This window comes from Chelonus insularis, unplaced genomic scaffold (genome assembly GCF_013357705.1).
Source record: "Chelonus insularis isolate UGA/USDA-ARS -01 unplaced genomic scaffold, ASM1335770v1 contig_35_pilon, whole genome shotgun sequence".
Taxonomy (NCBI): Eukaryota; Metazoa; Arthropoda; class Insecta; order Hymenoptera; family Braconidae; genus Chelonus; species Chelonus insularis.
This window is the reverse complement of record NW_023276524.1, coordinates 925477-952005: the sequence shown is the minus strand read 5'-3', so window position 1 is coordinate 952005 and position 26529 is coordinate 925477. Positions and strand designations below refer to the sequence as shown.

Sequence of the window (26529 nt, the reverse complement as noted above, 5' to 3'; positions counted from 1 at the left end):
TGCTATTGGATAGCTATTGAATTTAGAAAATTACTAAAAAAATTTTAGTCGTATTTTTTATATCAAGAGATACGGTAGTGTCTCGTGCGCCAAGCATAAATCGCCGCCATTTAGCCCTTACGTCTCGACGAGGCACTGCCGTGTCTCTATACAAATTATAAGATGATTTTTGCAGGTTATAATTTTTAAATTTAAAATTTTTTTCTTATTATAACATAAACATAGGCTGAAATTAAGAATTTGCTCGGAAAGCGATCGTTCACTTTCGATTAAGCATACTATGAAGTATTATCATTGCTTTATTCATAATATACGAAATTGAAAAAATTTCGTTGCGCAAAAATGGAGTAAAATGAGAGTTTATTCATGGAGCAATCATACGTTTTTTTTTATCAAGTTGATGATCAGAGTTTTTAATTGCTATGAAGTTCTCCCACTAACAGATTATAAAGTTGGTAACAAGTTAATTTTGCTCGAGCGCGAATATACAAATAATTAAAATATTATCTGAAAAGATTTATTTTTTTTTAAAATTTTTCTTTTCAGTTGATATGTACAAAAAATGGTGAAATCTCATCGAAAACAGCCCCCTCCTTCTGGGCTGTACAAAAATGTGCGCCAAACATAAATAACGACAATGATGAAATTACAAAAAGTCCTAGAATCATTAAACGCCAAATATTTAAATCTACAAATCAACAATATTTAAAATGAATTATTTTCTTCGGGGTTTTTTTTTTGAAAAAAAATTTAGTACGTTTAATGACACAATAAACATAACAACCAAAAACTTGGCGTGACTGGTAAGATTTTATAAAAGAAAATAATCCATTTTATATATTGTTGATTTGTAGATTTAAATATTTGGCGTTTAATGATTTTAGGACTTTTTGTAATTTCATCATTGTCGTTATTTATGTTTGGCGCACATTTTTGTACAGCCCAGAAGGAGGGGGCTGTTTTCGATGAGATTTTAATTACATTTGTTTCAACTTCATTGTATTCTAAATCAACACTATTCAATTGTTTATATTGACTTTAGCTAACGGAATTCCACAAAAAATGGCAGAAGGATTGTTGATAAACTGCAAATTGTTTGCGTTTTCCAATGAATTTATTGGCCACTTTCCTTTTTTAACTTTCCAATTGGAAGTTACAGTAATGGATCCGATTTTGCAAACTCCGAATTTCGGCATATTTGCACGTTTCAAGGCCTCCAGAGTTGAATACGACACTTTTCCAGTGGATGTATGTTCGTACGTGCGTTCGGAATTATTTTTCACCTCAATTATCTCGAGAATAAAAAATGATATCGACGTGGAACTAATTGCATTCGACAGGTAATTACGCAACTCAGAATTGATTAGGTTTTTAGCAAAATCAGTCCAGCCGTTCTTTATGCAGAATTAAGAAACTGAAAAAAAATGGTAAATTAGATAATTCTTATTATTCTTTTCGTTGGGAAGTTGGTAGTGTGGACCTTTCAGGTCGCATCCAGACCACTGGAGAGCATTGATATTTTAATATTTTTGTTTAGGGTTAGAAATTCCTTGAGAAACTATAATCTATTTCATAGTGCGCACGTTACGACCAAACTATTTCTCTATTACTTATTTCTCCCGCCAAAAATTTCTCTTAATTCAAAGATGCAGCGTTTCCCGAAAACCACTCTTCTTCTATTGACAGTTTTCTTGATAAATTCTTCTGTCAGTTAATAAATATTTTTATTCGGCGTAGACCTTTACAAATAAATAAATATTAAAAATTATTATGTTCGAAATTTGGAAGCCGTTTTCTGTAACGTTTGGATAATAGTTTCAACTGTCAACTTAGACTCCTTTATTTGAATCAGTGCCGAAATTTTCATAGTATTGACGTGAGTTTGAAAATATTATTGTCTTCAACAATTTCATAAGCAAAAGGTTGAAATTTTTCTGTTTAACATCCTCGTAAAAATGTAGGTGGATATAAAGAATGCATAAACCTTTATTTTATGTTATCATTCAACACCAAAAATCGAAGAATGTAGAATTTATGTATTTTGTTAAACCGTAGCTACTCCATACCATTGGCATATAAAAATTCCACTCACATAGATATTCTTACGTCTCTGTCTCAAGACTTAGTGCAACTCTTTTAGGTATTTTTCTCAAGTGCAGTAATATTTTTGCGAAGAACTACTTTGGGTTTTTTTATAATTTTTTAGTTTTTAGGAAACCTTCACAAAAGTAGAATTAGCAATTCAAAGAGTTTTCTTGATTCATTGCGGAAGATAAGAATTATCATATTGTTAAGAAGTTAAGAATATTCGATCACAAATAGAAGTGATTAACACAATACATTATTGTGAACTATAATAATCTCTAGTGTTAAACATTTAGTGTAGTAAAGTTTTGAGAGTGACTAAAATCCTAAATCCTATCAACGGCATGACAGTTTATACACATTTTATAAACATTTATAATCTTTTTGATTTCTCACCGATTCAATATTTATAATAAGTTTATAATACAAGTAGCATATGAAAAACGTTTTCCAATATTTCTATTTGACCTGATTTAACAACGTAGTACAGCATGGATGTCACATGATAAATAAAATATATGAATAATATGTACCTCTTTATTTACCTGCCAATTCTTAGAATTAAACGTTACTCTAACTACTATTAACAGCATTCAACGGTATAATACTCGTCACGGAAATATATAACAACATGTATTGTTTGTAGCATGAGATCCCATCGCGTGTTGCATTTTTTCTTATTATTATGTGACATAAACCAGATTCACTTTTGTTATTCTAAGAATTGGATTTTAAGTATCCTTGCAAAATTTTAAACTTGCCACTATAATTCCAATCATGATTCATGCTAGAACAATAATATTACTGCTACTACTAATAATCTTTTTATATAATCAAAAATCTAAAAATAATGTAAATTTTATGTGTTAGAACAACTTTATACTTAAATTGTATCTATTTTAAAAGCAAAATATATTTTGATAGTTTCATGAATCGTTTTTAGAAAGAAACTATACTAGCTCATTTATGGTCCAACGTTGGGCCATGGTTGACTTGAACTAGCAAAGTATTGAAATTTGATATCAACCCTCGTTTGTACTGTTACTGCAAATCTAAAATTTAACAGACGTGTGAAAATAACACGTGTAAGTGTGTTAAATATGATATGGCCATGAATAAAGTATACATACACTGTAAATCCAATGTGTGTTGCAGTAAACATATCTATACGCGTATTTAATGTTAAACTCCATAAACAAGCTATAGATCTCAAGACAACTCGGAGTGTGTGAAAAATAATTATAAGGGTCAATAGTTTGTGTATATCAACTTAACATTGAACATTTTCGAGGTGTGTTATTTTAAGATACCTTTGATTTACAATGTAGGGTACAGTGGGGTAGACACGGAGGCTCGGTAATCGTGGGCACCTATGTTTGGCCATGTTAGAAGAGATGGAAACACTCTCAGTAATACAAGTGGAAGTCGATTCCAAATGCAAAGCCTGACAAATAGTAGTAAAATGATAATGCGTTCAATGTAAAAAATATGTTGACTTCATTATTTTTCAACAATTTTACGGAATTTTTGAGTACAATGGAATACGTGTGTAACATTGTGGCGAAAAGCATGAAGATCCTCTCAATAACGATATGATAAAACGTAATGAATTTAATTCATTTATCTTTAATCTTTAAGGCCCACAAAAACTTTACGATTACTGAAAGTTCATTAAAAAGATTTATCTGTAACTTAAATAAAGATAGAATTCACACCATCTTTAATTATCTCACGTGCTGTGGAGTAATGCTGGACACCAAGGTTTTGTTTATTTATAAATATTTGATTTTTTATTTAAAATTCTTCTACGTTGACTGTGAAATGTTTAGCTTTATTAATTCAAGTATACTTTCAATAATAAAAAACGTTCGAAGCTTTAACTACTTTTGTTTCATTTCAGTTATCCCTTAGGTGTTCACAATTACCCCATTCTCCCTCATTGTGTAGCATGTTAAAAATATTTACAATAATAACACACATAAACTTGCAGCGGCAGAACGGGGCTATGGGCCCCGTTTTTTATAATTTTTTTATAAAAAAAATATTCATTAAATATTACTATTCCAGTAGACTAATTTTTACGCAAGAAATTTGTCAGTGATCATTGCAAATCAAAAAAATATCGTATGAAGTAATAAAACCCTTAAAATGTTTAATAATTAAATGACATGAACAATCTATATAATTTTAGTAAACATAGTTTGTTTTTGGTGTTAAACATTGTAAACACTTTGATTTTCAATGAATGATGAATTGATCTAGAACATCATTTTCTTCAACTCTTAATGATAGAATATCACAATCCAAGATTATCTGTTTCTTACTTGAATCATTTAAAAAACAACCAAGGAATCATAATAACTTATTTCCAGTAATTTCAAGGATTGGTACATTCTGATTCTTAAGACAAGCAATTTGATATAACCAATGTGTTCATTAACCCTTCAACATTGACGACTTAATGTAACTTTATTTTTGGAGCTAAATATTAATCACAGTATTTGACAGAAGAATCAGTTATTGAACGTAAATAATGTTTTTTATTTCTCGATATATTACTGATTTTCTGAAAAAAAGTGGTATTTTTTATCTTAAATATCCGAAATATTAGTTGCACATATTAATTTTAATCGATCGATCTTTTCAATAGCACCTTGAATCAAAAAATATATCGAAATGATTAAATAGCAGTAAATGAAAGCAAGCATTGGGCAAGAATATGTTTTGAAGTAATTTAATAACGTTGCAAATCTTCCAGTGATGTAAATGTATTCTTAGTTGAAGCTAAAAATGATTAAACCTGTAGAAGATACCTGCGATAATGTGCATAAGACGGCTTGCCGTACGGCGAAAATCGGAGAATAATTGGGACATGGTCAACGCAGTTTTTCTATTCGTGACCTTTTCACCAACTGATGGACAACGTAAATCCATCATTCGCAATCCAGTTGATTTTCCACAAGATTCTGCAAGTACTTCATGCACGAAACTTACTGATGCACATTTCGATGTATCGATTGTTGAACCACAGACACCCTCCATTCATCACTTGTTCATTGCTTTTTTCAAGAAATCCAATATGACTTTCATTATTATTGTTCATCTCGTAAAATGGGTCAATTCCATTAAATGCTTCAACGCTGTCTATAAAATTCACTGATGGTAACTTTCTGTTAGATTGTTGCAATCGATGCATTGCCGTCACACGTTTAAAATTATACATGTTAATGAGTTCATCGTCAGTTGATGAGTTATTAGTTACATTACTGTCATTTAATGCTTTTACTGTATTTCTAACATTCTCTATCGGCTCCCTATCTTCCTCATCTTTGTTCCAAAATGAACACGAAGGCTTTGAACTCCCTTCCATATCTGCAGTTGTATTAGCTGCAACAGACAAAGAAAAACTTTTTTACCGGCTGTTAAATAAAATTATTCCATCAATATTTACGAAAAACAATACCTTTACGAATAACCAAAAAAATGATTAATAATTAAATTGTTATTGTTATTACATGATTAATAATTAAACTTTATAGTACGTAATAAATAACTAATTTTTGGAGCGATTACGCAATTTTTATAATTTATAAGATACAAAATTTTCGAAATTTGTTACAATGCACTTTCATGGTGCTGGCACGGAAATAAACCCTCTAATGTTGTGGTCGAAAACAATGTCCACTTGTAAGCTCATATAATTTTAAAACTTCCAATATCAATATCTCGAAATCTAAGTGAGACATCAAATAGTTTTATTGTTTATTTTTGTTTTATTTTGAGATGTTTTATCGAAATCTATCATCAAATGATTGTGGACAATGAATCATTATTGATTTTTAGTAAAAAATAATTATTCAATTAAATTTTCTTTTCATTACCAAGAAGTTATTTTCTATTATATTTAAGGGTGAACTGATACGAGATGCAGCGTGTTCACAAAATAAACGAATATACCATATTACTGACTGGACTATAATCCTATTTTCTCTAATTGTTCTTCCTATCTTCACTATTTCGTTTACAAGAGTAAAAATGTTACAATCATAGCTTTGTAAATAATGTCAATATTAAGATAACACTGCCAATCCGAAATGATTTACACATGTATGAAATTTATTCGTAAACTTTTATGCGTGTTAACAGTATTCTACAAAATCACTGCAGTTCATTCATGGCGATATACATTATCTGTGTAAATTTCAAACATATGTGACCAGATTTTAGATTAGCAGTGAATGCTTTAGTCGAATTTGCGAAATCAATTTATTTTCATTCACTGCTTTTGCCATCATTATAACAATGAGCCATTGATCATTTGCCGGTTTTTCGGTGTTTAATTTGTGATATGAATGAACCATCGAAAAATAATCACTTGTTAAAGAATAAGTTGTCACTTTCATTAATACAAACTTGTAGAAAAGGTTTTATTGAACAATCTAAGGATAATGACATTCTTTACTATAGTCTGTTATAAAAAGTACTATAACCTAGTAAAAAGAGAGAATAGCCTGTGAAAACAGGTTCTTGAGGGTAGAATACTTTCCATCTAAGTAAGAACTAAAATCAATAGAGACTTTGTTTGAACTTCTTTAAACAAAAATTATTTTTATTATATAGACATAATGTTTGAAGTGATCTTTTTTAATAAGCACAAATTATACGGTATTCTAGCTATCTCAAAAAAATCTATTTGTTTGTACTTGACATAGAAGTAATCAAATAAATTTTGTTTCTATCGATAATTCCAAGTTCTGTTGAATATTAATGATGTTTATTCAGTTATAAAATTGTGTATTCTAGCAAATTAATTTGCCTTAAACAAACAATTTAAAAAAAACATGTATCATGACAAATTCTATTCTATTCGCATTTTTTATTTTTTAACTTGAAAACTAATGATACGCAATAAATGCTAACTTGATTTATATATGTAACATTAATGTAGCGTCTGATTAAAAAAGAAAACTCCTAAATTTCTTTTTTGATGAACTACAATCAATTGTTCAAAAAACAGTGGTACTTTTGATATAAACTATTAAATATCTCAAGAACCATTGGCTGTAAAGAGTTGAGACTCATCTGATTTTTTTCTTTCAAAACGCGCAATAAACAAAATAAGGGCAATATGACATATGATCACAAATGCTTACTAACGTTTGTGGACATAATTATAAAAAAGTTAATTGTGTTTTCAGTGATTTTTTGGTTCTGTCCGGTAAGCTATGAAGACGAATGTTCACTCATCAACACCAACCTCTTTCCAAATTTATCGCATCCCTTTACTTCATAGTGTCTTAAAACCACTAAAATCCGGCAATTGCTAGGTGAAACCGTCAAGTAATCCGTTGATAACTATGCAAGATTTAAGAGAAATATTTAATGAGAAGAATAGTAATAACAATGACAACTTCGAAATAAATAAAATGAAAAAAAAAGATAAAAAATGTTGTAAGCAATGATCAGTGGTCCGAGTAGAAAATGAGTCAGGTTGAGATCCGGTTCGAATCTGGCATCCCAGCTTCCCTACTAGTGGTCAAGAAGGTGAATCTGATCAGATCCGGATCCTAAATGTAACGCTTGAAATAGTCCGGTCCGGATCAAGCTACCTTTTACAGCGCTGACCAGGGTACCCTGGCCAGGCCCTTATAATTTTTTTTTGTTAAAAACCAAAAATACTTGAACAATTTATTAACTTCCCATTAGGAAGTTATTGTAATGGTCCGATTTGGCGACGCTGGAATTTTGACAGATCTCGATGTTTTAACATGTGAGGAGTTCATATCGATAGTTTTTAAGAAGATGTATGTATGTACGTACGTACGTACGTATGTACGTATGTGCGTTCGGGTTGCAAGTTATTTCTTTCGTTCACGGTTTCTCAAAAACTAATTAAGATATCCACTTCGGATCAATTGCATTCGATAAAGAATGTGACAAAGAACAGGTGAAAAGATTTTAAATAAAATTGGTCGATTAGTTTTTTTTTTATGGGCAAAAAAAGAATTACAATACAAAACTGGCGAAGGTTTCAAACTTATATCTCGAGAACGGTTGGTCCTACAACAAAAAACTAAAGTACTTTTTTGTAGAGAATTTTCTTGCAAATATTTTATGTCCTATGTTTTTTTTCAGGGGACCTACCATTTCAAAGTTATTCAAGGTTAAAGGTGAAATAACCGAACGGTTGGTGTAACACTAAAAATTGAAAAAACTTTTTTATTAATAATTTCGCACAGTTTACTATGATTATTTTAATTTGCTACGAGAAAATTATTATGATCGTTTGATTTCACAATTTCTGGATTTCAACATATTTCGACATTTTAACGTGTGGAATTCATATAAAAAAAATGAAATATCATAATGTCTTCAAAACAGTTATTTTTATGACGAATCGATAACGACTATTTTATAGTACATTATTTTTTAAACATTTTCTGTTAATTTCCAAAATGTTTTTGAATTTTTAGTGTCGATTGTCACTAGGTAGCGTAAAGCTTAAACAAGTTTGACTTACAAATGAACATTGTTGCTGATACCTATTGTACGATAATGTTCATAAATTTCAGGAAAGCCAATTTGTAATCGAAATCGTCTCATGGGAAGTTCCTCGTGTGGGCGCCCCGAATGGCCTCACACCAATTTTTTTTTATGATTTTTATACAAGAAATATTATTAATTAATTGTCTTTAACGACATTTTTGCAGATAATTAAACAATTGCAAATTGTACTACAACTACTGTACGCAACTTAAACCGGTGTCTTTACCCGCTCGGTTATTGACTTATTAAATAAGATATGGCAATTACATACGCGTCAGCGGATATATATATGTAATATTTTTTTAAAATACGAATACCAATAATACATTTACTTTAATACTTGGTAATTAATCCTTTAATTAATTAATATATTTTTATGAACTCTGATAAATTTTTTTGCTGGAACATCTGGTCCGGATCTGATTATACTCGGGAATACCTGAAATAATTTCTAGTTGGATGGTCCTGATTAAAATAACTTATATGAGATTGATCAGGGTATTTTATACGATTCGTACGAGGATCTTGATTTTTAATTTATAATTCGTAGATATGAATTATAAGAAATTTTTTTTTTATTTCAACTGACACATGTATTATTTAAAATCAACTTAATGTAAATTAAATGAATAACAACTCATTAATCTTCAATCAAATCAAGTCTGGACTAAAATAGATAAAGGGTCCCCTGAAAAGGCTTCGATAAAGCAATGGGTCGGATTGGGATTTCGTAACAGGGTATTCCCTTTTAGAACCTGATAGGGACCATATTCGAATACCGTATTGCGATATCCTATATTATGGCCTAATCTGGTCCGGATCATGTTAGGACATGTCCTTTTTCATTTTTACTCGAGTATATAAACATCTGACGCAATTACATTGTTTGAACACAACAAAACAGGAATAAATGTATCAGCCCAATAGAGGCTATTTCTTCTATAATTATATTTAAACAATAACATAAAATATCCAATTGAATAGTTGGACGTGCATGTCAAATTCACAATTCAATTAATTTCATTTTTTTTAATCTACAGAAAAATAGAATACAACATCGTATTTTTCTATTATGAAATTTGATTAAAAGTATTCTGAAAAAAATTGTGCGGAATCAAATTTAATTATTCAACATCAAACAGTGTCACCGAATGTTCAAACAATTGAAATGAACTCGGAATAAGACATTCAAACATTTTTAAAATATTTCCCTAAGAGTTGAAAAATTTCACAGAAGAATACAATGAAAAAAAAGCATCGTTAAATAATTGAACCTGTAAATTGTTATCAAAGATTCACAAGGGAAAAATTAACCCTCTTACACGAATCTGAAAATTAGTAGTACTCCTGCTGTCGAGTGAGAACAGATAATTTAAGTCGAACGATTACAGAGTGGGAGAAACACCCATTCGCGTCAGAAGGTTAAATTACGAATCTGACTAAGGTGATTGACTTATTTATTAGTTTTTTTATATAAGTAACCTAAATAGACTGAAGTTTTCAGTATTCTGTATTCTTTTGAATTTGTTTTTTGAAAATTGCATAGTATCTTTTTCCAGGAAAAGAACAAGCAAACATAAAGAATAATATTTATTCTTTTTTTCTCAAAGTGTACCGCTTGTGAACAATTTCACCAACACGTACTACTTCAATAATATCCTCCAAAAGATTTCTCTAGATAGCTGAAGACACTCACTAAATTCTTAAAAGGCGATCTAGCTATGACTACAGTACACTCTTGTACATGTAGATATATCAAGTTTATTTTAAAGTCTAAGACTACATAATTGTCTGGGCTGAGCATGTATTCATAGGTAAGCTTATTGCCAGTAAAATATTTCGAAGTTACAATTTTAATGCTGCTCTGATTTTGGAGACAACTTATCGAATTAGAAAATTACATAATTAAAGTTTTTTCGTTATTGATTCATCGTTTTATTTGTTTGAGAAACATAGAAAATTTGTTTAAAGCTTTTAGATGTTTATGATTTTCTAATAATTATTGTTGCATTTTATTCAAAGATAAAAGTAAATAATGATTCAACTCGAAAAAATAATTTCATTACAATATTGAGAATAAAACCGTTTTGATTTAATTCAAATACCGGCATTTTAATAATTATATCGTATTAATTTGTGATACTCTGATTACTCCTCCTTCAAGATTGTTCGAAAGCCAGCTGCTGTGTTTGAAGAGTTTCTTCATTACTATATCTTCTCATGAAGAGTACTAAGCTCTTCGTACAGGTGAACGTGCTTTAAGCTGATGAAAGTAGTTATTTATCGAGATAAATGAAATATAAATCGTTCTAAATAATTCAGTAGTCACAAGGTAGACAGTTTTATTACTTTTAATTTTCTGCGGTAGTTTGAAGAAATAAGAAAGCACTAATAGTTTACTATAAACTAACACTAGAGAAGTGTTTTATTAACTTCAAATAAAAAACATAATAAAATTTCATATTCGTTATCTCACAACATAAATATTCGTTGACGAAATTTTTGTTTCCATTTTTTTAACTTCCATTGATAAAAAAAAAAATTAATTATTGTTATTAGTCGAATGATTTTTTTAACAGCAGTTAAAAATCAAATAATGGTAGTTATTATATCAGTTATTATCATTGTAAATCTAAAAAAATTCAAGTCTTCAATAATTTTATACTTAAGTGCTTATGACGTTAAACGTCATAAACAATAATATTTTGGTAAAGTCTAAAGACACCTTTAAATGTTTAGATTTATAACAGTATTTATTAAATCCTCATTTCATGAAGGAATGTTTGACTTATTTTCACGTAAGAAATTATTCTTAAGCAATATGGTAAATGTACACGCAGAGAAATGTGTAGTAAAAATTATCCTGAATTTTATAGTAATTTCGTGACACTGCAGAGTGAGGATAAAAATTATCATACACATTGTAAAAATTACTAAACTGCATAGTAATTTTTACTCTAATTTTACCCTAAAAATTTAGTACGTTTAATGACACAATAAACATAACAACCAAAAACTTGGCGTGACTGTGATTCATCAATTGGCTTAAATATTTTCACAATTTCATGCTTCTATGAAATCTCAACAGTCACGCCAAGTTTTTGGTTGTTATGTTTATTGTGTCATTAAAAGTACTAAATTTTTTTTTAAAAAAAAAAACCCGAAGAAAATAATTCATTTTAAATATTGTTGATTTGTAGATTTAAATAATTGGCGTTTAATGATTTTAGGACTTTTTGTAATTTCATCATTGTCGTTATTTATGTTTGGCGCACATTTTTGTACAGCCCAGAAGGAGGGGGCTGTTTTTGATGAGATTGCTAATGTCACTAAAAATGTGACCGTAAACGGAGTAAATTCTGCTGCGTTCATTGAACTAGTTATGCAATATAACATTGAAACAGTGACTATCTTCACTGACTTATCCCTTTACTTTTCGCTTGCTCTATTTTCTGTCTGTTTTCTCAGCCAGTTTCTACGTCATATTACGACTTATTCCTTTTTTTACTTTATCCGCATTTTTACTTTGGCCGCAGCAAACCAAAATTATCCCATTTCCCTCATTTGACTGGACTGATTATGCGTCGATCATTGACTCATGTGCTGGTACAATCATCAGGAAAGTAATAAAAGTATCAACAGATGAATGTAAACTGATACTTAAGTATACATGAGAGTACTTGAAAAAAACTCTCAACGAAAACCTTATACTAAATATATTGGTTAAAAATTTTAGTCTTAGCTTTATCATTTTATTAAAAATAAAAGAATGGTTGTAATGTAACAATATAACATCATCATTTTAAACAGAAGTAAACACGGAAATAAGTAAGAGAACAAGCAGAAGATGAATGAAAAAAGTGAGTAAAAGCATAGAGGAAAAGTGCTCTCAGGGACCCAAATATTTATACCTGTATAACTTTTAACAGGTGCAGAATAAACAAAAACTTTGCATAAATGAAATGTTTCATTTTTAATTCTGCACATTTTGAGCCCAAAATCGGGCTGATCGGTGCATTTGAACAAAAATGGGAATGATTTAAATAATTAATTGTTAATAAAAATAATGAAAAAAAAAATTTTTCTCTAAAAATGTAATTGAATATCTCATTTTTCGAAATAAATCGCCAAAAAGCAATATTTCTAACATTAAGTATTTTTTATTAATTTTTTTAGACGCGACTGAAGCTTTTGTCAATAGTGAAGCTTCAGTCGCGAATAACTTTTTATCTATCATAGATATGAAAAAAAGTGTTCAGTACTTTTTTTATTAAAATTAAATTCTGAACAACTTTTATTTAAAACATTTTTTTATATCTATCATAGAAATCAAACGAACACAATTATGTGCCAAACAATTTTAACCTACACCATTGTGTTTCTCGCGAAATTCCCGATCCAGTCATCTATAAATCATCAATTTGGCCACAGCAAACCAAAATTATCCCATTTCCCTTATTTGACTGGACTACAGGACAAAGAAAGAGACGTTTGGTTTTCCATCAAAGATATATTAAAGAAAAAATGAGTCAGTCTATCAAAAAGTTTCAACGAGTGCACTGTGTCGTTGTAAGGCAAAAGTACAAAATACCGACCATCTAAGGTTTTTGAAGTTCAATTTGATTATATTAAGGAGTAGAATGAGAGTAGAAAATTAAAATTAACCGATACTTTTAATTTCAAAAAAGGTCAATGAATCGTTATTCATTATTGTTGATAACTTTTATTGAAATATTTTTAAGCAAGTTCCTTTCAAAACTTGACAATGAGTCCATTAACGACCACCAAACTGCCCGTTTCCATAAACCGACCATCCATAGCCCGAATACCGACCAGAACCTTTTTTGAGTTAAAGTATTTACATATCAATTGCCATGAAATTTCGACGATTGAATCTGTAGAAATTGGCTTCTGTTAACTTGAGTATTTTTTTTAAATATAAAAAAAAATAATTATCAGGATTTTTAGGGCAGGAAATGATAATTATATAATTAATATACGTATTTTATATAGAACAATATATCTATAGACCTTTTTTAATTAAGTATTTACGAATAAATTTAATGGTCGGCTTCAGGCACTAGGTCGGCAATAGGACACTTTACCTTAATTAAACAAATTTGTGGTGTGGTAAATCCAAGTTCGAATTAAGCCGCTGATTTTCTTTTTCATTGTGATTTGATCGATTGCAATAAATCTTATTGCTGGATTCAATCTTCAATTAAGTTGTGAGTTACTTTCTTTATTGTTTGAATCAAGCCCAGCCTTGATTTTTCTTATGTTACTAGATCAAATGCGTATAAGTCACATTCTTGAGGAAGTTAAGATGGTCTTCCACGAAATTATACACAATTTCTGCTGACTTATACCTTGATTTATATCCACAATTGATTAAAAATGAGACATATCAACTACGTAAACAGCTACATTTTCAAGTGCTGAGATTTTCTCAAATCTCAATGATTTCCAGATAGGAACATCTGCTGGCTAAACTGGTTGATATGAAACATTCTAGACGATCAAGTTTTGTTGATGATTTTCAATGGGCAAACAAGTGAGTCTCAGATCACATGTCTATTGGAAGATTCAGCATGAATCTTCACGAAGTTTTTTTAACACTTCTGCTAACAGAACCACTTAGTTCAATTCTAATAAAGTTCGATTGAAAATGTTGATTCAATGCTGTGTCTAATTTTGGGCATACGTTTCACTCTCTAAGAAAATACTAATTCATATTTTCTTTCAGGATTCAACAGCTTCAACTTCTTAATTATCGTTCAACACTGGTCTGCGATCACCTCGACGTGTAACCAGCTCTCTATGTTCTACTGTATCGTAGATCAGCTATTTTAATTTCAGTTATTAAAGCCTAATTCAAAATTTGATAATAAATAATTTTAAATGATTTTAATCAAAATTTCTCTTATTTTTTTTTTGTTTATCTTATGAATTAAATTTCAAACATATTAAACAACTTCCTCCACTATTTTCTCACTGACATATTTTCTCATCTACTCTATCATCAAATATTTTCTGTTTTCTCGTTCGTTTTCTTACCTTTTTCTTATCTGCTCTTTTATCTTATTTTTCATCCATTCCTTTATTAATTCTAATGTTTTTTTTACTTACATTTTAATACATTAATTATATTTATTTATTTATACTGTTTTCAACGTAGAATAATTATTTATATATTTTATAATTTCGTTTTCTTTATTTAACTTTGACGTTTCTATAATTATGGTTTCTTTTATTTAAAAAAAAAGTAAACAATTTAACAAATCATTAGACATAAATCAAAATAATAGAGGATATAGAAAGATTAATAGATATAATGATAACGTACTGATGATTAATATGAAAAAATGAAATGTCTAATGAATTAAATGCTCAAAAAGTCCACCGTTCATTTGAACGCAACATTCTGCTCGACGAACTAGACTTTGAGTACAACTTTGCAACATCTCAGGTGTTATTTGTCTTATGGCATCTTGTATCCGTTGTTCTAGTTCTTGCAGACTATTGACAAACTCTCTATATACGACAGACTTCACAAAATCCCATAAGAAAAAATCTACAGGATTCAGATCAGGCGATCGAGCAGGCCACTTCTTCGATCCGCTTTTACCAATAAACCTTCCTCTAAAATTCTGGCGCAACCAGCTTTTAGCTACTAAGCTAGTATGAGCTGGATGTCTATTATGTTGGTACCATATTCTATTGAGCTCCGCTCGATTTATCCCCGCCCTCAAACATAGCGGATGCAAACATTGATTCAGAAACGTAGCATATAATTCACCAGTTAAATTTCCATCGAATTGGAAAGGCCCAACCTAAAGATAACAGGGAATCATTAAAAATAGAATAAGAATATATTGGAAGTACAATATGAAAATAAATACGATACCAAGCGATCACCAATAATTCCGACCCACAAATTTAATAAAAATCTATCCTGAGAATTCTGTACAGTTGCCGAGAATGTATTTTTATATGCATAATAAGACAAGTTGTATGAGTTCCGGCAGCTGCTTCTTGCGAACGTGCATTCGCCTGTGAACAGGATGTTCCTCAAGAAATTATGATTTCGTGCACGAGTCAGAACCCAATTGCAGAAATTCAAACGAGATTGAAGATCTTGAGGAGTCAACGTATGAGTACGGTTGTATTGATACGAATGGTAACTTTCCGACCACAATGTTCGTTGGATTGTATCGAGTGATAAATCAAACTGCCTTGCGATTCGACGAATACTTTTTTGAAGGTCTTTTTTTACCTCAGCAATAATCCGATCTTCGTTAACGCAGTTGTGAGCATGTCGAGGACGTTTTGCAGTGTGATGATTCGACATAACTTTTTTTATATTAATGTAAACTTTTACAGAAATTATGGTAATTCAGCTTAGACATTCCAAGACAGGAGAGAGTTTAAACGGTGGGTCATTACTCGACTGATTACTTAACTCGCGAAAATAAAAATAAAATAGTATAATTTAATTAAATTTTACGATGGAATTTACTAAGTAACGTTCACTTGTTCTAATAACTCTGAAACTGGCTATTGATCCCACGTGTGAATTTCAATATTATTGATAAATACATCGATATTATCAATACTTGGAAATGTCAAAATCAATTATACTTTTCATATTCTCAGCTTATCTCTAATTCAGTGATTAAACCGTTACTACAGAGCTACACTATCACTTCCATATCCATCTAATAACACCTTTGACAGTGCGCATAGTTGACTAATATACTGAGTTTCACTAGTATTTATTGACGTCACCAACATGTAACTGATTTAATCTTAATTGCGTTTACTAAAATATTGTAAAATATTTGTATGTCGCCATCTAATGACTATTAGACTAATGACAGTTTGTTAGTTAACGACGATTGCTTGACGATTAGATTGTTTATAGCAACGAGGGGAGAGTTTGTTTATCTCCAGTTTTTGACTGTGACTTGAGTTGACCGCACGGATTCTTTCTTTTAATTAATTGCTGTCAATTATTAATAAACATTTTTATTTATTTACTAATTTTCCGAAGTTGTTATTGAGTCTTATTTTACAATATTTAAAACTCTTAATATCTTAATTGAAATTTGAAAGATATCTTACATATACAGATATCTACATATACATATGTCACGATATTTACTTACTATTGATTGTACTTTTTTCAATACATCCAAGTGGATTTTTTTTATCTTCAAAGATTAATAAAGATGTCATTTGTTACTCACTTCATTTCTTCAAATAGAACAAAACGTTTAATATACATTGTTACCGCTATTAAAATATTGATCACATTCTAAGTATTACAAATGAAGAAATAATTGTTTTAAGTGGGATTTTTCTTTCAATTAAGATATAAGTGATAATGTTTTTTTAGAATTGATACGAAAAACCTGATCTTACAAAAACATTGATTTACAAAATAATCAAATAATAACAATTCGAAGCAATACAGTATATTGAACATAATCAAATGAGTGACATCACATAGAAAAACTTTTAGCGTATTGAAATAAAATACTTGAATTTGAGCTTTGTAGTGTAAAAAATATAATTGATGTAAATTTTATAAATGTTTTTTATCTGTATAAATAACTTTCCAGTGGAAAAAAAAACGGGAAAGGTGGGATAAAGTGGAACACCAGAAAGAAATCTAAATCAACGAATTAATTATTATATTAATAAATGTTGATAATTTTCAAATCATTAATAAATTAAAAATTTGATAAACAAAAAATGCAAATAGCGTTATTAAACTTATTTGAATAAATTAGTACATTTTATCGAGTGTTTCATTCAAATTTGCCCTCGTGTAACACTTTACCCTCCCTTCCCCTACTATATGTTCTATAAGTCATTATTTTTATTATTGATGTTACTATTATACATTTCTAACAATCGATTTAAAATTTTATTATTCACATTCCATTATTGTCAGGGGAAAATTGTTCTAAAAAAAAAATCTGTGTCTACGTATATGTCTACTGTTTGGTTGACACATGAACCAAACAGTACTTAAATCAGTCGGGATACATCTTCCGAATTAGCAAACTTCAAAATGCCAGAAAAAATAATTACAGATACAAAAACTACCATACATGCTAGAAAATAGCAACGTTATGAAGAAGTTACGAAATCTTTTGAAATTTCTGATGTTTATAAATACTCCACCAACTCCTTAGAAAAAATGAAATCTACCGATCAAAGAGTGAATGAAGGAACAATTAGTAGGCATCATAGTTCTTCTCATGCACACAAAATCTGATGTTACACGACATTCTGGGAACGAGTAAATTATTTTATTGTAAATTATTGTTATTATTCAACTTCATTAGCTTCATTTCTATAAATCCAGCTATCATTTCTTTCTTCAAAAAAATTCAATAGTTTGAGTTGCTGTACAACATATTAATTCACTTAAAAATTTTCGGGTTTTTAAAACGAATGTCTGTTTTAAATTGTCCAACAATTGCTTTAGTTCCGTCAGGTAAAACATAAAGATAAAAACATTAGAACATTAATAGAATATGACGAAGATGATTTGTTTGTCTTTTATTCAAAAACTTAAAAATATTTCATGATTTTAAATGTTTGTGAAATATTTTCCATAGTTTGACAATCAATGTGACTTGTCTGTAACTTCCTTTGGTACTTCCTGATCATCGGGAGTATACACTCAAGTGATGTTCAGATTGCCAACGCTCTACTTTTTCCAATGATCGTAAGTACTATAAAAGAGTTTATTTTATTTTTATTTTTCGTATTACTTTCTTTTCCAGGATACGGGTGTAAAATAAGCTACATTACATTTATCTGAACTTGCAAGAAATAGTTCAAGTAATAATAATAATTGTAATAGTTGAAGTAATAAAAGAAATAGTAATAATAGTAAAGTAGAACCCAAAAAGTCAATTATGATAAAAATTTTTTTAACTTAATTAATTATTAGAAAAAAAATTACATCTCGTTCAATTTTTATAATTATTATTCGTTATTAACTTCCCATCAGGAAGTTATTGTAATGGGGTTGATTTTTGAAATTCGTAATTTTATCATATCTTTACGTTTTGAGACATTTGAAAGCATATTAGAAGGTTTAAACATGGATGTATGTATATACGTATGTGCGTGCGTGCGTATGTCAGGTTTTTTTTCGTTTTCGATATCTCGAGAACCACTGAAGATAATATTGTAAAATAAAACCAAATAACAACTCCAGAAAATTAAATAATAATGAAAAAGTTTATTAAAGATTGACAGCAATAAATTAGAAAGAAAGAATACGTGCGGCCAACTCCAGTCTCAGTCAAAAACTGGAGATAAACAAACTCTCCCCTCGTTGCTATAAACAATCTAATCGTCAAGCAATCGTCGTTAACTAACAAACTGTCGTTAGTCTAATAGTCATTAGATAGCGACATACAAATATTTTACACTACCCCCGATCGTCTAAAAATTGCCATCTGGCAATTCCTATTAGTTGGGTAAAAATTTTGGATTAGGCTGAAATAAATAAACATGCAAAATCTAGAATTACATTTCTAATTTGAAATTATGAAAATCAAATTAATAATCATTTAGTCTAGATTCCAATTTTGTCTGCTTTAAAATAAATAAAACAAATAATTAGGAGGGAAAAATCCTGCGGCGGGTAAAAACCTCCAAACAGACCAAAATGATCTAAATTAAACTAATAACGTGATTCTATACAATAAAAGATTTCTTAAAAACCCTTTCCATCCTTCTTTCTCATCAGGAGGAACCACTGGAAAGAACCATAAGAACCCAAAGAGTAGGAAATGCCAAGAACTGGAAGGTCATTAAACTAAACAAAATACAAGTTTCTCACAGAATCAAAGTTCTCTAAAAATTTTATTTTTACTCATAAATTCAATGTTCAATTAATAATTAGGTTGAATAGTCACATTTCATGGAGTCAATTCTCCAAATAAATTCTGACTTCACATCCTTTTTAAATAAAATCCGACTCTCGAATAAATAATTCAATATCATAAAAATAATCAATTCAATTCTATCTTGTGCAAGGAATTTTTAAAAATAAGTTTAATAGCTTCTGCTCACTGTGCAAACTAAATTATTAAAAATTGGGCTGACAGTTACGCATGCTATCCGAACAAAAAGAATCGGATAGCATGGACATCTAGTACCTCACTTTGCTTCACTTTGGCCAATAAATGAAGAAAAGAATTCCGGTACAATGACTCCAACCGTGTATATCCTACAGTAACTTCACGAGAACGCTCCAGGACAGACATTGTGAATTTAAATCAAATGATCAATGAGAGCCAACGTTCTCAGACTGGAAGTTACAAAAACCCCGACTTCAACAGAAATTAGGAATCCAGAAAGAGTCAAAATAACTAATTATCTTCATAAGGAACGAGTCTATTCACATGAACAACTTTCAAACGATCATTCGGAATTTTATGAATTCGAAATACATCATTAAATAGATTTCAAATGCATGGAGACCTTCCAAAAATAACTAAAACTTTAGGCGATTTCCTTCACTTACTAGAAAAATTGAATCAAATCTCTGAATTTAATCTGATAGAATTTCAAACCAAATCTAATTATTTTCAGTTAAACTGGATTTAACAGCCTGAAAAATCTCACAATTCTTCTTAGAATGACCTTCTATTCCACAAATTCAACATCTAAATCCATGAAAAGAATTTTGATTATTAAAAGATTTCAAATTTCCCTCGGCAGAATTGGAATGATTATTATTATTATCTCCTTTCGGTTCGTCAAAAGTGTCTGGCCAGGAATCCCAGGGCTCCGACCTACCTGGGGCCAGACGGGATTATCCTGCAGACACCCAACTCTCTCAGGTTCGAGGGTGAGCCGGGGCTGCAGCCGTTCAGTCAAAATTCTTACAATCGTCTCAGGATTCGGAAAGAACTAAGGATGACCGCTTTCTGCATACGAACCGCGAGAATCTCAGCCTGACTACGGCAGACTAGTATTGTTCGAAGCTCTGTCAGAAAGCGGTCCCTCATCCCTCCGAGGACGCCGATCACCAGGACTATCAGTTTTAACTGCTCGGTTTTTTTTATATCGATCTTCCGTTGCCCTCTGATCAATTGCAAAAGCCTCAGACCGTCTCGGCTGCTAGGGTCAAAAACTGAGCCGAAGTTCTGCGTTGCCTGATATACTGCTCTATATAGGAACACATCCCCGTCCAGTCGCCACTTGTACTCATTACGGAGAGTATCTTTGATGACAGACACGTCCTGTAAAGAAGATTGTGCCTGTCCAAGATATCAGTATGACTCTCCAGCATCCAGATGTTTTATGATGCTCCCGTCTGTAAGCTCGACATTATCACTCCAGTTCGGCGATCTTCCTTTTACTAAGTGGGCTACTGCACACTTGTCTAACTCAAACTCCATGCCGATTGCACTTATATACTCGGACACAACCTCTAGGGCTGCTCGGAGTCTCTCAGGACTTGCCGCGTACACTTTCAAGTAATCCATATAAAATAGATGTGTGACTTTGTGTACGCAGTTGGAGACTCGTCCGGCTTTACATCCTGACGTTCGGCGTAGAGTGACATATAATGGCAGCAGTGAGATGCAAAATAGAAGAGGACTCAGGGTACCTCCCGGGTATGCGCCTCTCCTAAATGGCACTGCTTTGGTAGACACTCTCGTTTCACCCGATGTTACGGTGAAATGTGTCCTCCAGAGCGGCATCAGATGCTCGATACATCTCACTATTTTTGGGGGTACTGGAAGGCATTCGAGCAAGTAGAGGAGAAGCTCGTGAGATGTTGTATCAAATGCAAGCCTATTGCATGTCTGAATACTCTCTAGATGTGTCTGGATAGAGATCCCAGGGCTCCGACCCACCTGGGGTCTGACCAGACGGGATTATCCTGCAGACACCCGACTCCCTCAGGTTTGATTATTATTATTAATAAGATTTCTTATCTCTCTAAATAAATCTTGAGTTTCTCTTCGACCTTCCTCGAAACGTTCCTCCAAACGAATTTGATCTCGATTTAGTCTTTCTTCCAACTGATTTAATCTCATCTCTAAAGCTAGAAGTCTTCCATTAGTACCCTTTTCGACACAATCGGCATATTGAGTTCTCCTTTCAGCTCGAGTTTGTCTCCGACTTGGACTCTTTGGCATGATTTTTTAATATTCTTCCAAAAATCACCAACAAAAATATTCACGACACGCGAAACGAACCACTTTCTGACACCAATGTAAAATAAAACCAAATAATAACTTCAGAAAATTAATAAATAATGAAAAAGTTTATTAAAGATTGACAGCAATAAATTAGAAAGAAAGAATACGTGCGGCCAACTCCAGTCTCAGTCAAAAACTGGAGATAAACAAACTCTCCCCTCGTTGCTATAAACAATCTAATCGTCAAGCAATCGTCGTTAACTAACAAACTGTCATTAGTCTAATAGTCATTAGATAACGACATACAAATATTTTACAATACAATGAAGAAGATCTGAAAGAAGTTTAAACAGATTCAGTTCATATGATTCTAGACAATTATGTATTGTGTATAACAAATTCAATTTGATATAAACAATGAAAAATGGTTTGAATTTATTGAATTATCACTATTATGATTATATTTGATAAACATCAAAAAAATATTATTATAAATAACTTTATATGATTAAACAATTGTATATTGTTTATAATAATAGTGATTTTTTATGAACAAAAAAAAGATGACAAAATTACGGATTTTAATTAATGGGAAGTTTGTCGTCAGGGCACAAACTATGCGCAGACCCATTTTCATAAGGTTGTAATTGGGAAGTTATGAAGTAGTGCAAAATTGGGCAAATTTTATTCCATCTTAAAAATAAATTGATTCGGCATAAGTTGGGAATGCCTAATTTACGCTAACCCATTCAATTCTCAATAAAGACCCGATAAGTATTTAGACATGCTTGAAATAAATTCTATTTAGGTATCTTCCAGAATATTTATAAAAAAGTTTTGATTTAAACTTTGTTATTTGAATTCTGGAAGAATAAGTTACACTGTACACTAATCAAAATAATTGTTAATGTCGCTCAATCAACTTCATCTTGCACTGCAATTTTGACACTTGTAGGTAGCGCGATGGTGCATCATGACGATAATTTCCATTGAAACGCAAATTATAACAGCATTTGTAAGGTCTGTATGGCGATTTGACTATTCTCAATATTCTTTTCATAAGTAAACAATCTTTTTTATAAGTGTATGCAATAAGAGACATTATAATTGAAAAAGAATCGTGAGTAATATAATATAAATTTTGAAAAAAGCCATATAATGAAACAAATGAGCGAATGACAATAATCATTTTTATGATTGATATTATCATTGGTACTGACCGCTGCTATGTTTGTTATGTTTTATTTTTTTGAATATTTTATCCTTTTTTATTTCATTATTAAGATATACTCAATGAATCGTTGTATATGATAAATAGATGTAATAATCATCAAACTCTTTATAAATTGAGAATGATGAAATTTTTGAGGAAGGATAAAGTTTACATGTTCTTCCGACAAAATGCATATAAGCTAGCTCATAGCCGAGCGATATTTATGATTTTAACATATGTTGCTAAAGTTTGGTATACAACACATTCTACAAATTCATCAACAGGCTTTTTTTGGTATACACAAAATAGCGTTTTGAACATATCCAACTTAATATGCTAATTATATCCAAATGGGAATTCTTTTGTTTCTTATCTCTCGTAAATAACAACGTGAAATGTTTAGATTACATATCTCCATTAATCCTCAGTTCAATTGTAAAATATTTTAAAGAACTCTTTCAATGGGATATTTTCGTTTATTATGAATGATTATGAATATGTAGCATATGATGCAAATAATACAGTTTCATTGTTACTATAGTATTATAAACAATACTGCTCACACTGCATAAAGTTTTTATAGATTATTTTCGACTTCAATATTCACCATTCTATTTTTTGTACAATATCAAATATACCGTGAAGTAATGAAAATTGTTCATACACCATTCTGAAGATACATTGGCCTCATGAAATTTTACTTCTATTCTCAATTATTCATATCTTTTGAATTAATTGTATGAATTTTACATTTTCTATAGATTATTTGAACAAATAATACAATAAACCATGGATCAATACTCTACAACTATTCCAGGATGTTCTTTTGATGAAGCTTCAAAATGAGAACATTGTGCTAATGCGCATTTAATTTTATTTCATATTCTCAAAATAATAGTTGTTCATATTTTTTGATTCACGTAATCTTTTATACAGGATGATAAATAATCAGGTTGCCATGTTGGATTAAATAAATGTCTAGTTAAGGAAGGATGTTTCCAAAAAAATTAATAGAGTTCTTATCTTAAAATCTCCAAAGAAGACTATTTAATATAATCAATAAAATAATAATACCATGAAGCATTTACTGCAAATCTGGAAAAATTCAATTGTTCAGTAACAAATCACTTAAAGTGTTTAATAGTTAAACACCTAAGTGATCACAATGTTGACCACCATAAACAAACTATAGCATTTTGATAAACGGCAAAAAGCGTTTAAAAGTTGACTACAAAATTGCCATAGTTCGTTCATGATGTTTAACATTGCCAACACTTTAAGTGTTTAGTTTTTAAACACTTGGGTTTGTAGTGTATTTGTATATCTTAACATTTAAGAAATAATTAGTCAATTGTTTTCTCTTATTCAAAATACTGTAAATTTCAAAGGAACAATAATAAGCCCCTCCAATGGCAATGTTTTTTAGTTCAATTTAGTAGTACATCAATGACGGCACTGTACAATAATCATAAAGTTAGAACTCTCCATATAATGGTAGAAATCTTCAAAGTGGTTGCTATTACTATATTAAACTTAAGTTCAGTAATATATTGGTTTCATGTCCGCAATAAAAGATACGTGTTCAATACCAACTAACACAAGTTTTATTTTTATTAACTTTTTACGGAGAATATTGATACGGATAGAGCACTCATTCTAGAAACGGATTCGTAAAAATCACTGAGAAACATTTAACATTTACTATATCTAAGTATTTTTTACTAGTTCGTTCTTGGAAATTACATCTCAATATAACAATGCATTAACTACTATATAAGATGATAATTCTTTGTTTTATAAGTTCGTTTTTTTTTGCATAAAATATTATTCTCTACAATTCAACTCAAATTCACATAAGTTTCAGTTATATTCAAAATTCGATTTTTATTCTGATAAGCCTAAATATAAATTAATATTAAGTTTTTCTTAAGTCATAAACAGTTCTTTTATTCAACAAAAACGTTTTTATATTAAAATCAAATTGTTTATTTGCTGAAGAATTCTCGTTTTTTAGTTTTAGTCAATTAATGTTTCCATCAATTAAAAAAATAAAAGATGACGTGAGGCCGCTAGATTATTCAGAATCATTGAAATCTACTCTTTAATTTAGAAAATGTATGAAATAAGCGCTTCGGTCCCTTAAATAAAAAAATGAATTTGATAAATGATGTTAATACTACAATGGATCTTATTCTCTTGCATTTTCGATCTTATCTATAAAAATAATTTTTATTTATTTTTTTTGTTTTACAATTAAAATAATGACCTATAAAGTTTTTCATTAAATTAACACTAGTGTGAAAGTTATAAAATTTTGAATAAAAATTACTCTAATTCTTCTTTTGAAAGGTAAGTAAACTTGTGTCATTTCGAATTTTTATAAGAATAAAAGTTTAAGTAAAAGAGAAAAAAAAGCCATATCTTAGTACTCAGTGTAAGTATGAACGCTGTAGGAGTGCAATAGAGGGAAAACGAGTGTTTATGGATGGTTGACTCTAAGATTTTAAAGTACTGTGAACTTGAAGAATAAATATATTCAAAGAACTAGAAGATAAAAAATGATTTAAAACGGAAATAATGAAGACCGTAAGTAGTATTCAATTATTTGATTTTACTTTATTCCATTCATTTATCTATTTTTTTAATAAACATCTTTCAATCTCGATTTATTATTGGTTTTATATCAATGGAACAAATGAATTTTCATATTGATATTATTGAAGCATCTGCATTAATATTTATTTTCTTATTCAGGCAATCACACCTCTGTCATTTATACACCGATACAGTCAAAGCTCGATGTAGTCAACCCAAAAAATCTTGTCACTTTCAATGTAGTCACCATTCTCCTCCAATGCTTTTTAACCCCACTCTCATTACGAATATATCTATCTCTGTCCATCAGATGTTCTTGCTGCATTAACATGCGCAAAGAGTCAAATATAGATAAATAGTATGTGTAATGTATAACCTCCGACATACAGAAGGAAAAGAAATTTAAATTCAGCGCCGTATTTACGGATTCTCATTGGTTAAAAATGTTTTTGATGGGAGATGGGGAAGTTGACTGTAATGAAAGCATTTAGTTGACTAGAATGAAATGTTGCTTACAACGGGGTTGATTACATCGGGTTTTGACTGTAGAAAGATTTCTTTGAGTCTAACATAATTTATTAGCAGCTAATAAATACATCATTTGGAAAAAAAATCAAATGAACATTTGTTGACAGTTAAGGAATTTTTTATTAGAGCAGATTTATTCGGTTCAAAAAATGATGTCTTAGCTGCTAATAAATATTTATTTCTCATCTAAACACGATGATTGAACTCGATGGTAAAGCATATTGAAATGTAAGGTTGTGCTATAAAATAACTTTTATTTATTGAAAATTATAAAATAAAAATACAACTGTTTTGTAATTATTACCATTAATATTTTATTTGAACAATACTTCGGTGAGCAATTACATTTTAACCATTTAATGTCGTGTGAATTTT

At 30.2% G+C, this 26529-nt stretch overlaps 2 protein-coding genes across 4 annotated transcripts in view; both read right to left on the bottom strand.

The window, feature by feature from the left end:
- Positions 1-26529, bottom strand: part of LOC118067098 (growth factor receptor-bound protein 14-like) — a 395959-nt gene that overhangs the window by 364476 nt on the left and 4954 nt on the right. For 2 of the 3 annotated variants that reach the window (XM_035083655.1, XM_035083656.1), the window contains exon 2: positions 5080-5472. In XM_035083655.1, the coding sequence (XP_034939546.1) occupies positions 5080-5455 (376 nt within the window). In that variant the 5' untranslated portion in view covers positions 5456-5472. Of the gene's footprint in view, positions 1-4898; positions 5035-5079; positions 5473-26529 lie in introns of those variants that run through there. The other variant, XM_035083657.1, reaches the window with a different exon arrangement.
- On the bottom strand, positions 14983-16127 carry LOC118067099 (uncharacterized). The gene is made up of 2 exons (XM_035083660.1): positions 15539-16127; positions 14983-15464 (listed from the first exon to the last, which is right to left on the bottom strand). The coding sequence occupies exons 1-2, from the start codon at positions 15980-15982 to the stop codon at positions 15006-15008; spliced, it is 903 nt and encodes a 300-aa protein (XP_034939551.1). The 5' UTR covers positions 15983-16127; the 3' UTR covers positions 14983-15005.

Excerpts from the sequence above, each read along its gene's own strand:
- LOC118067099 (XM_035083660.1), bottom strand. The coding sequence starts at position 15,982 with ATGTCGAATCATCACACTGCAAAACGTCCTCGACATGCTCACAACTGC. Across the intron at positions 15,465-15,538 it reads GAATTATTGGTGATCGCTTG|GTTGGGCCTTTCCAATTCGA; the intron begins GTATCGTATTTA and ends TGTTATCTTTAG.